Source organism: Megascapheus bottae, chromosome X (genome assembly GCF_031878675.1).
Source record: "Megascapheus bottae isolate mThoBot1 chromosome X, mThoBot2.hap1, whole genome shotgun sequence".
Classification (NCBI taxonomy): domain Eukaryota; kingdom Metazoa; phylum Chordata; class Mammalia; order Rodentia; family Geomyidae; genus Megascapheus; species Megascapheus bottae.
The window spans coordinates 95,915,253-95,929,903 of NC_143547.1; the positions used below are offsets into that span (position 1 = coordinate 95,915,253).

General features: G+C 37.0%; 1 protein-coding gene and 1 pseudogene across 4 annotated transcripts in view; one reads left to right on the forward strand and one right to left on the reverse strand.

Annotated features, from left to right (window-relative positions):
- Atp11c (ATPase phospholipid transporting 11C (ATP11C blood group)) overlaps nt 1-14,651 on the reverse strand; it is a 167,040-nt gene that overhangs the window by 64,618 nt on the left and 87,771 nt on the right. For all 4 annotated transcript variants that reach the window (XM_090326604.1, XM_090326605.1, XM_090326603.1 and 1 more), the window contains 4 exons: nt 13,810-13,890; nt 11,225-11,332; nt 5,550-5,678; nt 2,005-2,108 (listed from right to left, as the gene is read on the reverse strand). In XM_090326604.1, coding sequence (XP_090182730.1) covers nt 2,005-2,108; nt 5,550-5,678; nt 11,225-11,332; nt 13,810-13,890 — 422 coding nt within the window. The remainder of the gene's footprint in view (nt 1-2,004; nt 2,109-5,549; nt 5,679-11,224; nt 11,333-13,809; nt 13,891-14,651) is intronic.
- Nucleotides 3,973-4,355, forward strand: LOC150041617 (ubiquitin-ribosomal protein eL40 fusion protein-like; annotated as a pseudogene).

Sequence of the window (14,651 nt, forward strand, 5' to 3'; positions counted from 1 at the left end):
TGAATGAACAACAAAATGCTATTTCTGCAGGGAAAACTAGGATAATGTAATAAATTAACATTTAATATAATATTTAACAAAATATTATGGGTAAGCAAAGATTCTACAATAAGTTTGAAGTCCAACATGGCATTATGAAAGCACACAATGCTCCTCTTTACGCCTTTATATGCATAATGTAATTTCTATTTCAGATTCATGCAAAGAAATGATTATGGTGCAAAATCAAAAATTCAATACATTAAGTTCAGTACTTGAGCATACATTAGAATGACTAGAGAACTTATTAAATCACAGAGTTCTTGGGTCACATTCTTGAGCTTCTGGTTCAGGTTTCCTGGAGATACTGATATTGAGTCTTGGGACAATGTTTTGAATCACACCATTAGCCGTAGGCACATGATGTACCATTATAGAACTGTCCACTCTGTATTTTACAGCTGATCTCAATATTGATTTTAACCCTACCATCTATATATCACTTTTGCATAATAGGACAAAAAGGCCTACTACTCAATAAGAATTGTGTATGTTTAATGATTTGTACTACAATGTTTTCATCACAAAAAGTAAATATTTTTAAACAAAATATGAAGGGATGTTCCTTCATCAATCATATATTCATTGTGATGGAACTTGGAACTACACTACATGATGAAGATACAGTAATAAGCAAAAGCACACATTGTTTGCTCTAAGAAAGGTTTAAGTGAAAAGGCAAATACACTGCAAGTGGTTACATGTAAGGTGAGGGAAACACAAGGAAATCTTAAGTCATATTGCAAAGGGCTTCTTCAGTCTAGTCTAGAGAAATTAGGAATATATAATAACAAATGACCTTGTCTGTCTGCCCTAAAATTTTCCTTCATATTTAAGATAAGGGAAATGCTTGAGGCTTCTCTATAAGTATAAAATAGTGTGTATATACATATAGCATAAATATATTTACATATGCACACCCATATATGCATGCATTTATCTGTATCAATTGATATATCTACCTATCTATAGATAAATCTACCTATAACCCATTTCTTTGATTCCGTGAACAGTGCATTCACATTTTCCTGTCACCTGTTATTTTTATCTCCTTTGTTCACTGAGAACTTTTAGAAGACAGAGAATAACTGTTTTACTTTATGGCCTTTGTTCATAGGATCAAGATGAAAACAAAAGAAGGAAAAGAAGAAACAAGGAATGACAGAAAAGAAGGAAGGGCAATGTTTCCCAGTGGAATTCCGCCCCCCCCCCCCACTGTTAGGTCTTAGAAGAAACAACATTCAACAACTTGGTTCTCCATTATGACCAACAGTATACACAAAGGATGCCATCAGTAACAGTGGAATAGAATGAAATTAGACCACATGGGGATAAAGACTATTACCATATTGTCAGTACCATGCTTTAGTTAACTAAACTAACCAGTCTTAAAATCAAATGCCAAATTTTTACAATCTGCAATGAATATATATAGTAAATGTATTCCAGAGAGCCTGGGTATGGCAAAACAAAGTTAAACCATCTTAAACTACTATCAACTTAACTACTGTGAAAAAGAAACAACCTATTTGCAATTCAGTTCATTATGGTAACTGTAAGAAAGAATGGAGTGTCTGGTAATCGCAAGTCTCCCAATCCCTTCCTCTCTTTTATGTTGGACGGTGTGTAAAAGGATTTATTCTTGTTTTTAATTAACTCTGGATATTCCATTAGATTGATAGAGCAGCCTTTTGGGATAACATAAATTTTAAAAGTGTGATAGATATTCATGTTTATAAGTAACAAATATAAAGTAAAAATCCATAAGATGCCTGAATCCACAACTGATTTATCTTAGGCTTGTAGTGAACAAGGTTGATTTGGCTCATCCCTGCCAGAAAGAGGAACAGCTCATAAAAAGATACAGGAGAGTAGGCTGGTAAGTAGTGGGTATTTCTTTTGCAACACTAATGGCAAAAAGTACAGTCAATGGACAGGAGTAAAATGAAAGCAGGTGATTCTTACTTGTAGAGGTCAGGTTGAGGCTGTTCACATTCAATTGCTGCTCGGAGGTTTTCAATGGATTCAGCTGTACACAGTTCAACGGTGTCTCGTACTGCATAATGTGTCTACAGAAAAGCAGAAGAAGCCAATTCAAAAATAGTGCGTCTTTGGAGTTTCCTCAAAAAACTAAAAATAGACCTTCCCTACAACTGAGTCATACCACTCCTAGGCATCTACCCTGAGTATCATAACACAGGATATGATAAGGACACCTGCACAGCCATGTTCATCTCTACACTATTCACAATACACAACAGCCAAGCAATGAAAACAACCCAGATGCCCTACTACAGATAAATGGATACAAAAAATGTGGTACGTTTATACAATGGAATTCTACATAGCTAACAGACAAAATAAAATAATGGCATTTATCTACGGCCATACCACCCTGAATACAGTGCCCGGTCTCGTCTGATCTCAGAAAATAATGGTATTCACTGGGAAGTGAATGGAACTAGAGCCAATCAGGTAGAGTAAGATAAGCCAAAACCAAAGGAACAAAAGATACATGGACTCCTTGGTATGTGAATAACAGATCCAAACAATTCAAGAGTGATGACTCAATATTCAGGTACTCAAGGTCACTGATGTGAACTTGGAGATATAAATATAACCATATAGACAAGTATATGATGGTATATATATTCTATAGACACATTAGTCTATTATATAGATCAATATGTATTTATGACATACAAAGACAGCTTAATTTTAACTTTGTTGTTAAATGTACGTGGTGGTGATTGCTTATAGATTCTGTTCTTGAATACTTGTTTGTTAAACTTGACATTTCAAATGTGATGTAAAAATCAGTGTTAATAAAATGCTTTAATAAAAAAAAATATAATAGACAGTGGGTGAAAAAAATGTGCTAGCCAGGCATGGTGGCTCACTGCTGTAATCCTAGCTACTCAGGAGGCTGAGATCTAAGGATTGCAGTTCAAAGCCAGGGTTCAAAGCCAGCCCGGGCACTAAAGGCCAAGAGATTCATATCCAATTAACTACTAGAAAACCAGAAGTGGCTGTGTTGCTCAAGGGGCAGGGCAGTAGCCTAGAGCTAAAGATCTCAGGGACAATGCCCAGGCCCAAGGGTATGGTGGTAGCCTTGAGCTGAAGAGCTTAGGGACAGCACCCAGGCCCAGAGTTTAAGCCCCACCACAGATAAAAAAAAATGTGCTTTTCACAAAGGTACAGATAACCGACTTTCTCTCTCTCTCTCTCATGTGTGTGTGTGTGTGTGTGTGTGTGTGTGTGTGTAGGTACATATATGTGTATATATATAAAAGGCTTCAGCAGATTAATACAAATATTGATATACATATCCAGCCACGTATATTTTATGTGATTATTATTAAATACATTAAAAATAATTAGAAAGATAAGCCTATTGGAAATGGATTTCAAAGATTTTAAAAAAAACTGTAAAAGTCCTTCTTGGTACTAATCGCTCATAGCATGTATTTTAAACCCCATGAGTTTGTCCTCTGATCTGCTGTTTCTGTGGTTCCCTTTCTCTTTCCCTGCTCATCATTGTTTTAATAAAGATAAACATTTAATAAATAAATAAAATATTACTACTAACTTAAAATCCCATGAAAATGTATTGTATTTATTCCTTCTATTTATACTACTAAGACTTCTTATTTTGCCAGTGTAGTATAGAGCAATGCCTATATACACACCTGAACTAAACAGAATAATTCCAGTCATAACAATGCAGAAATGTTGCCAATAGTAACAAAAATCATTAATAATTCCATTATACAAGTGGCTACATTTTCTAGAGGGTAGGAAGACGTTAGAGAAAATATTTTTTAGTGTTTATTATGTACCTGATACATCCAGAAGTCAACCCCATTTACAAAGCACTGAACAAAAGCTCATCTAGCTCTTTCTCACCCACCCTGTAGCCAAATGTATGCAGATATGTAGATCTTCATGAAGACCCAGACTGGCAAGATGATCACCCTGTCAAGGTGACACCATGCAGAATGTCAAAGCCAAAATCCAGGACAAGGAAGGCATCCTACCTGACCAGTAGTAGCTGATATTTGATTTTCTGGCAAGTACCTGGAGCATGGCTGCACCCTCTCAGACTACAACATCCAGAAAGAGTCCACCCTTAATTTGGTGCTTCACCTTTGAGGTGCATCATCGAACCCTCCCTGTGCCAGCTGGTACAGAAATACAACTGTGACAAGATGGTCTGCCACAAGTGCTATGCTCACCTGCACCCCCATGCCATCCCACTGCCAGAAAAGAAGTACAGCCACACCAACAATCTCTGTCACAATAAGATGGTCAAGTAAAGCTGACTAACACTGAGGGCCAGGGTGGCCACTGCAGTCCTGTGACCAGTACCTAAATAAAGTTTTGCTTATCTGAACACATAAGGAGTATACTGCTTACACAGAAGGGAAGGCCTGTTGGCATGGTCCTTGGAGAGTAAAATGGAAATGCCTAAGCTACATTTATAACTATCCACTGATATTTGAAAGAGTGTACTGCTAGCTGATTAGATCAGATTATGTTAATATAAAAAGAAAACAGAAAATTTCCTTCCTCAAAACAATGTTTTCAAGCTGGGAGCTGTTGCTCATGCCTGTAATCGTAGCTACTCATGAGGTTGAGATCTGAGGATCACGGCTCAAAGCCAGCCCACGCACTAAAGTCCATGAGACTCCTATCTCTAATGAACCACCAGAAAATCAGTAGTGGCATTGTGGCTCAAGGGGTAGGGTGGTAGCCTTGAGCTGAGGAGCTCACAAACAGCACCCAGAATTCAAGTCCCACAACAGACTAAAAACAAAACAAACAATGTTTTCAATATTAGGGAATGTTTGGGTCGATGTGTTGATGCTATTTTGACATTCCCCCAAAATATAACTTTTTGAATAGTGTAAATTTACTAGTTCACTGCAATGTTTTTGAATATAGTAAATTAAAATACAGAACAGATAGTTTCTCTTTCACACAGTGATTCCTAGCCCTCAACATTAGAAGGAATAACAGAGAAACCTTCAAGGATATACCCAGGGGTGAGAATATTATAACCACTGATTATAATAAGAAGACATATCTTTAAGCCCTGTGGAGGTCTAGATGACAGACAAGAAGTGAGTATGCTAGAAAGCACCAGAGAAACAAGATACTACCTATGCTGACAATACTTACCACTCTTTTTTTTGGTAGGTTGTGGGGCTTGAATTCTGGGCCTGGACATTGTCCCTGAGCTCCTCAGCTCAAGGCTACTGCCCTAACAGGTGAGCCATAGTGCCACTACTGATTTTCGGGTGGTTAATTAGAGATAAGAGTTTCACAGACTTTCGTGCCCAGGCTGGCTTTGAACATAATCCTCAGATCTCAGCCTCCTGAGTAGCTAGGGTTGCAGGTATGAGCAATACAAATTACACAATTAGGAAAAATGAGATGAGGGAGTATTGGGGAGCCACAATGTATAACTATTTTGAGCTTAAAATATTTAGAGTCCTGGTCTCAATTACCTTGCAGTTAGATTCCCCATCAAGACTGGCTGTAGTGACATAACAGGTTCCATCAGTGGTACAGGATGATAAAAGAATCAGATCACAGGGAAAGGTTTCATCTGCTTGTACTTCAACTACATCACCAACCTAAAATGAAGAGCACAATTAATATAAATACTGCAAATACGAAAGAAAGAATTAATTACACTCCACACTAAAGTCAAAACAGTAATAATAGGTGTTTGCACTTTGGGGGCTTTGAGGATATTTCAGCTTATGAAAGAAATAAAAGAATGGATATTCAAATCTTCTTAGCATCACAGGATTAGTGCTTATCTTTACCCCTAATGAGCACTTCTTATGCCCATATGTTCCCTAATATTCTTGGCACAAATGTTTGATAAACCAATGATCATGATCACTTCATGAATGAATACAGGAAATCCACAAGTAGTAACTTAGGCACTTCTTGACCTCTTAGTAACCACAATCTCACTTTGCCCTCATGTGTATTTCTACCAGGTTTGCCTGCCATAAGATAACAGCTATGATTGCTGCGTGTCAATTTCTTCTTAATAATAAAAAATCTCAGTTAATTTAGAGGCATCAATTTTTCCCCATACAACTTCTGAAGAAAAAAATTTTATATAGATCAATTTTCCAAGAATTCAGATGAGTAAAAGAAAGAATAATTTATCAGCAAACATCCAGAGCTCAAGAACAAGCAAAAAACCTGAAAATAAATCATGAATAATTTTGTCCAATGCAGGAAACAAATTATAAGTTAACAGAGTTTGGACTTCTAAACTGAAGTTGATTCAGTTCCCAATTCTGTCACTTAACTATTGCCCTAGATGACTGTAACTACCTCAGAAGGTAGAAGCTGACACACTAGGAGGATGTCAACATATGGCATACTGACATGGACAAATTGTTTGTGAAATGCTGAACTAACATATGATATGCCAGTCTTCCATTTACAATATGATTTGATAGATAAAGATAGGAGGGCCAAGTGGGGCACTGTGGCTTACGCCTATAATCATAGCTACTCAGGAGGCTGAAATCTGAGAATTGCGGTTCAAAGCCAGCCTGGGCATTTAAGTCCATGAGACTCTTAGCTCCAATTAACCACCAGAAAACTGGAAGCAGCACTGTGGCAGAAGGGCCAGGGCTGTAGCCGTGAGCTGAAGAGCTTAGGGACAATGTGTAGGCCCAGAGTTCAAGTTCCACAACTGACCAAAAAAAAAAGAAAAGAAAAGATGAGATGATCAGGAGCTTGGCCTAGTGATAAGAGTACTTGCCTAACATGCACAAAGACCTGGGTATGTATCACATACTTAGAAAAAGCCATAAGTGGTGCTGTGGCTCATTGGTAGAGCACTAGGCCTTGAGAAAGCCCAAGGACAGTGTTCAGGCCCTCAGTTCAAGCCCCGGGACTGGCTTAAAAAAAAAAAAAAGAGTACAAGAGCGAGGACTCAATATTTGTATACCTAATGATATGGACATGGTATTGGAGATAAACACAACCACATAGACATAAAAGCCTATGACTCTATAGATATAATGTTTTATTACATAGTTTAATATGTATCTATAATATACAAACCTTTAGCCTAATTTTGATTAAGTTCTAAAAACTAAGTGCCAGTGATTGCATATAGAGATTCCCTTCTTGAATACTTGTTTGTTAAACATGTCACTTGAAATATGATGTAAAAATCAATGTTAATAAATTCTTTAAAAAGATAGAAATTTAGGACCTTTTTAGGAACAATTTTATTTTTCAATCTTAAATTAGTATCTAAGAGCAACAGCATCAATAATTAAATTTTAATTTGCAAATGCTATTTTGTTGTATCATTCTTCCTCAGTTACATAAACAATTTAATGTTGCTTATGATAAAACCACAAATGACAATATCTTTTTCTTTCTCTAACATCTTAGAAGATGAAATATTCATTAGAGGTCAATAAATGTGCTATGACCAGTGATGAGTAAATAACAAAAAAGCATTTTTTTCCTCAACACAAAAACATAAAGGCCCTCATATCTACCAAACAGTAAGTGGTAACACATGTAGGAAAACATATCCTCACATTGGAGGATTTCAGATTTATCCAGAAAGCAACAGGGAAAGTAGACAGAAGTAAAGAATAAGTGTCATTGATGAAGATTCATTTTGCTCATAAGTTGACTTGTTTAATTAAAAACCTTCTGTACAACTATTCAAAGAAAACTAAAAGAACAAATATTATGGCTCAGTCATGACACTCATACAGCATGTGTGGCATGGCAGTCAGACCATACTGTATTTTCTGTTAAACTGTGCTATGGAGCTATACCTGCCCTAAAAAGTTATGTTATTAAATTTTTTTAAAAAACCTTCTGGGAACAAAATGTGTGATATGAACCATACTACAATGTTATTTAACAGGGGTCTTTACCTAGGAGAAATATCAAATTATTTTATTAAAACATGAATTGGCCAAGGTATTAAAAATTAATACCTTTGGGGCCAGGAGTTTGGCCCAGTGGTAGAGTGCTTGCCTAGCATGCATGAAGGCCTGGGTTCGATTCATCAATACTATATAAATAGAAAAAAAACAGAAGTGCTGCTGAGGTTCAAGTGGTAGAGTTCTAGCCTTGAGAAAGCCCAAGGACAGTGCTCAGGCCCTGAGCTCAAGGTCCAGGACTAGCAAAAAGAAAAAAAAAATTAATACCTAGCCAGGCACTGGTGGCTCACACATGTAATACTCAGGGATCTCAAGCCTCCAAAAGATGAATCTTGGCAGTGAAAAAAGCCAGACACAGAAGTCATACAGTATATGGCTCCATTATATGGCATGCTAAATATGTAAACTGTAGACAGGGAAAACAAGTTAGGGTTGCTAGAGATTCGGTACAAAAAGTAATGTAGAGTTACTTGTTTCAAGGATGTGATTTTCCTTTTGATTGATGAAAATACTTTGGAACTAGATAATGTTGATAGTTGTTCAACAATGTCCCTGAGCTCTTCAGCTCAAGGTTACCACCCTACCACTTTAGCCACAGCTCCACTTCCCATTTTCTAGTATTTAATTGGAGATAAGAGTCTCAAGTTCTTTAGTGCCCGAGCTGGCTTTGAATGGTGATACTCAGATCTCAGCCTCCTGAGTAGCTAGGATTACAGGTGTGAGCCACCACACCCAGTTGACCTGTTATATTTTTTAATGTATATATATTTTTATTGTAATTAATAAAGGGGTTACATGATATTTGCCAGATAGAAGGAGCATTAATTCACATACATTGATACCCTTTCACATGTCTTGGTCCCCATTACCCTCCCTTCCACCACCCTCCCCCCCCCGTCCTGTTTTCCCCCCCTTCCCTATCCAATTTCAAATAACCAAATACAAATAAATCCAATATGTCAGATAACAAAGTGAGATACTTTAACAGTATGAGATAACCAAGGGACAGCAAAAGAGATGAGACATAACATAGTACATTAAGGACAACAATCATTCATTGTATGGCTTTTGTTTCAATATCCTGGAGGTCCTTTCAATTAGCTTCATACTATATGGCCTTATGTATCAAGGTTTTGCTCTACTGCAGGTCTCTGCTAGTCGAGCCCAAGGTTTCTACCGATTATGACAAATGAGGGGAACCATTGAGCCTAAGTTCCTTTGAGTCTGGCTTACTTCACTTAATATGATTTTTTTCTAAGACTTTCCATTTCTTAACAAATGGGGCGATGTCGTTTTTTTCTGACAGCAGCATAGAATTCCATTGTGTACAAATACCACATCTTGTTGATCCACTCATCAACTGAGGGACATCTAGGTTGGTTCCATACTTTTGCTATTGTGAATAGTGCTGCAATGAACATTGTTCTGCTAGTGGATTTAGTATGCACTAGTTTCTGGATGCTTGGGTAAATGCCAAGTAGTGGAATTGCTGGGTCATAGGGTAGCTCTATGTTTAGCTTTTTGAGGCACTGCCATATTGCTTTCCATAGTGGTTGAATGAGTTTGCACTCCCACCAACAGTGTAGTAGGGATCCCTCCTGGCCACATCCCCTCAAGCATCTGTTGTTATTAGTTTTCCTGATCCTGGCCATTCTAACTGGAGTGAGGTGGAATCTTAGAGTTGTTGTGATTTGCATTTCTTTTACGACCAGAGATGTTGAGCATTTCTTCATGTGTCTATAGGACATTTTTGTTTCTTCTTCAGAGAAAACTCTAAGACTTTGGCCCATTTTTTAATGGGATGGTTGTTACTTTGGGGATTAGTTTTGGAGTGATTCAATTTTTTGAGCTGTTGATATATTTTAGATATGAGGTCTTTATCCGTTGTTTGGTTGGTGAAGATCTTTTCCCACTCTGTAGGCTTCCTAATTAATTTACTAGCTAGCCAATATTAACATACTCACACCGAACCAAGAAGAACTAACCCAACTCAACAGGCCTATTTCAAGCTCTGAAATAGAAATGGCAATAAGAGAACTTCCACCTAAGAAAAGCCCAGGGACAGATGGATTCACAGCTGAATTCTATAAGGTCTTCAAAGCAGAGCTCACACCAATACTACTCAAACTCTTCAATGAAGTTGAAAATGAAGGTTCTTTACCAAACTCATTCTATGAAGCCAGTATAACCCTCATCCCCAAACCAGACAGAGATTCATCAAAGAAAGAGAACTATAGACCTATTTCTTTGATGAACATCGATGTAAAACTTCTCAACAAAAAACTGGACAACCGTCTACAACAACTTATCAAAAAATTATACACTATGATCAAACTGGATTCATCACAGGGAGGCAAAGCTGGTTCAACATACGCAAATCAATTAACATAATTCAACACATCAACAGGAGCAAGGACAAAAATCACATGATTGTCTCAATAGATGCGGAAAAGGCATTTGACAAGATCCAACACCACTTTATGTTAAAAGCTCTGGAGAAACTAGGAATCCATGGAACATTTCTCAATATAATAAAGGTTGTGTATGACAAACCCACTGCTAGTATTATACTTAATGGCGAAAATCTAAATCCATTCCCTCTAAAATCAGGAACGACACAAGGATCCCCCTCTCTCCACTCCTCTTTAACATAGTATTAGAATTCCTAGCCAGTGCAATAAGGCAAGAAGCAAGCATAAAGGGGATCCATATAGGGAAAGAGGAAGTAAATCTATCCATCTTTGCAGATGACATGATTCTGTATTTAAAGAATCCTAGAGACTCTATTCCTGAGCTCCTTGAGCTGATTCAAAACTTTGGAAGGATAGCAGGCTATAAAATTAACCCTCAAACATCAACTGCCTTCCTCTATGCCAACAGTGAGTGGAATGAGGCAATAATCAGGAAAGCAACTCCTTTCACAATAGCCTCAAAGAAAATAAAGTACCTAGGAATTAGCTTAAGAATGTAAAGGACCTTTTTGATGAAAACTTTAAAACACTAAAAAAGGAAATTAAAGCAGAACTAAGGAAATGGAAAAAAACCTCCCATGCTCCTGGATTGGAAGAATCAACATTGTGAAAATGACAATCTTGCCAAGGGCTATCTACAAATTCAATGCAATACCCATCAACATCCCAATGGCATTCTTTAAAGAAATAGAAGAGGCAGACCTGTTATATTTTTAAATGTACATTTCTACCACAATTTAAAAAAGAATGAAGTAAAGACAGTACCTTAATCTTTTCACTTTCTTTTCTCACTCGCTTTGCATTTTCAATAATGTAAACAGTGCTTTTGTTAACTTCATTGTCAGCTCTGTGTCGAAGCCAATCTTCATATCCCTATAAAGATTTTTAAAAATCACTGTATTGGAAGTAGCACTGTGGCTCAAGGGGTAAGGCAGTAGCCTTGAGCTGAAGAGCTCAGAGACAATACCCAGGCCCAGAGTTCAAATCCCATGACCACCACCAACAACAACACAAAAATCACTGTATTTTACCAAGCTCAGACAATGAAATAAAGTTGCTAACAAACTTTCTATAAACTTATCTAGCAAATCTTTATAATTACAGTATTATCTTTAAACGTAAATTCAGGGAACAGTTGCAAAATATCCCACAAGTAAAGAGCTATATTGTTTAGAAGAATCCTCAATCCTTCTCTTAAATATTCATGAAAACACAAGCATAACAGTATTGGTTCTTTTTCTAATTCTACACTTACCTGAGTAAATATTAATGTTCATTGCTTTTTTAATTTGAAAAAGAATTGTACTGAGTTTTTTACTTTCCCATAAAACTAATCAATGAAATTTATTCTTCTGTAAATTTATAGACAGTATCTACGCCTTGAATTCAAACCCCAGGACTGGCAAAAAAAAAAAAAACAAAAAAAAAAACCCTGGTGATCCATTTTTACAATTTAAAGCCGGGTGCTGGTAGCTCATGCCTGTAATCCTACCTGGTCTGGAAGCCAAGATGTTAAGATCATTGTTCAAAGCCAGCCAGGGCAGAAGTCTATGACATTTCCTTTTTTTGCCAGTCCTAGGACTTGAACTCCGGACTGAGCCTTTTTGTGCTCAAGGCTAGCACTCTACCACTTGAGTCACAGCGACACTTCTGTTTTTTTCTGAGTAATTTATTAGAGATGGATTTCTCATGGACTTTTCTGCCTGGGTTTGACTTTTTTTATTTTTATTTTTTGTTGGTCATGGGGCTTGAAAAGTAAACTTGGGTGCTGTCCCTGAGCTCTTCAGCTCCTTGATCCACAGTACTACTTCCAATTTTCTGATGGTTAATTAGAGATGAGAGTCTCAGGGATTTTGTGCCAGGGCTGGATTTGAACCACAGATCTCAACCTTCTGAATAGCTAGTATTTCAGGTGTGAGCCACCATGCCTGACCTGGGATTGACTTTGAACCATGATCTTAGCTTCCTGAACAGCTATATTACAGGCGTGAGCCTTCAGCACCTGGCTCCAGAAGACTTTTATCTCCAATTAAGTACCAAAAGGCAAGAAGTAGAGCTATGACTCAACTGGTAGAACAATAACCTTGAGCATAAAAGCTCATAGATTATATGTGTAGTCTCCTAAATTCAAGCTCCAGGACAGGCCCAAGGTATTTATTAATTTAATCATGAACACCTGTTCTTTTTTGTACCCCTTTGCTTTCTTTTTTGTTATAAAAATCAGTGACTTTTAAAATTCAATAGTCTAAGAAAATTTCTTGATCACCTCCTTTCCCCAGTGCTATAACATTTCTATTTTGATCCTCTTCATGACGATGTTTCATAGGTTATATTCTGTGAAGGTGGGGAAGAAGGGCCAAATATGAACTACTACTGAGAGAAGAATGAATCTGTAAAAGCCTCTGTAAACTGTACATGCTATTCTTGGAACCAGCAATTTTATGATATTAAAGAAAATAAACCCTACAGCCTCGGGGAAAGAACATTCCAAAAGTCTTTATTTAGCAACAGAACACTTGATAAAATATTCTTACTGTTCCTGGTAGGCAAAATATAAGACCAGATAACCCCAAGCAGAAAGGTATTCTCCAAACTGTTCACTCAAGCTTGTATTCAGCAAGCTTCTATGGGGTACCTTGAAAAGGTACTTTGATAATAAAGCAGGATCTGAAAGTCTATTAGAAAATAATCAGATCTGGGGATTGTTCCAATATGTGATAAATATTGTTACCCCACCCTGTTGCCTTTCCAGTTTCCTGTTTACATTTTCAGTTTCATCTGGAAGTTTACAAAATGTTCAAAATACTTCAAAGACATCCGTATCACAGTCTGCAGCAGTTTATATCTGATAAGAAATAGTAATAAAAGTCCCTTTGCCCACCACCTTTTCCAGGAGCATTATGAAAGATAATAAAACTAAAATATCTGTGCTCCTGATTCTGTGCTATAGGGAACCACAAGAAAAAAATTACTGGAGTAAGAAAATTTTACTCAGACCACACTGGAATAATTAATACACAATAAAAATCCACTTCTCATTTCCCAACTGACCTGTAACTCCTACCTACACTTTATGTTTATCCCCACACAAAGACACAGGAGGAGGAGGAGGAGGAAGAGGAGGAGGAGGAGGAGGAGGAGGAGGAGGAGGAGGAGGAGGAGGAGGAGGAGGAGGAGGAGGAAAATAAAGATGTGCCTTTTAATAAATGTGCAATGGAAACCATATTTAAAACTAAACCATCAGAGATATCACCCACAGCAGACAAATATGGAAAAGAGCCTTAGTCAACACAATTTAAAACAAGTTCCTATTATTGGAATGAAGATGTAAGTACAAATAAGAAATTTACCTGCTTGATGGCTGTAACAGTTATAACAAAGAAAAGTGGAAGGCCACTGGTAACTGGGCTAGTTGGTGTGTCTACAGTGACCTTGGAAAAGAAATGAAATTGAAAGAAAAATGAAAATTAGACTTTAATTTAGATAAATCTCTTATATGTTACAAATATTTCAGACACAAATGCAGACAAAACACATTCTAGTAACAAGGTGAATGTTAATTTTTATTAAAACAAAAGCAATCCACACAGTAGTTAGTTCAAGGAAATTCAAGCTTAGTTTTCATTTTCAGTTGGATAAAATAATTTATTTAATAGGTTTGTTGAAACACACCTATGTCAGCCCTTGCATTATTATCACCCAGTTTCTAGGGATCTGTCTTTAAACAAAATGGAGAAAAGTTCCTGCCTTCATGTAGCTGAAAGCTTACAGGGAAAATAACATCAAAATAAGTTTGCAGCTTGAATTGGCTACTAACCCCTAGGAGAAGTCTAGGAAGTCTTAAGTTCAAGGGAAGCAAAAAGATTCCATCTCACACAATGAAGCTGGGGATAGTGGCATGCATCTGTTATCTAGCTACTCAGGAAGTATTAATAGGAGGATAGTCTGAGCAAAGAGTGAAACCCTACTTGAAAAATAATAATAATAAAAGGGGCTGGAAGTATAAAGATCAAGTGTTAGTGTGCCTGCCTAACAAGATCAAAGCCCCAAGTTCAAAACTATAATATTGCCCCCCAGAAAATAGAACTAACAGCAACAACTAGTGTGTAGATACTGATTTGAAGGGCTTCTAAAGGTAACTAGTTAAAGGGGGATTTCTAGGTCCAAAGAACCATATACACAAAGTCTCCAT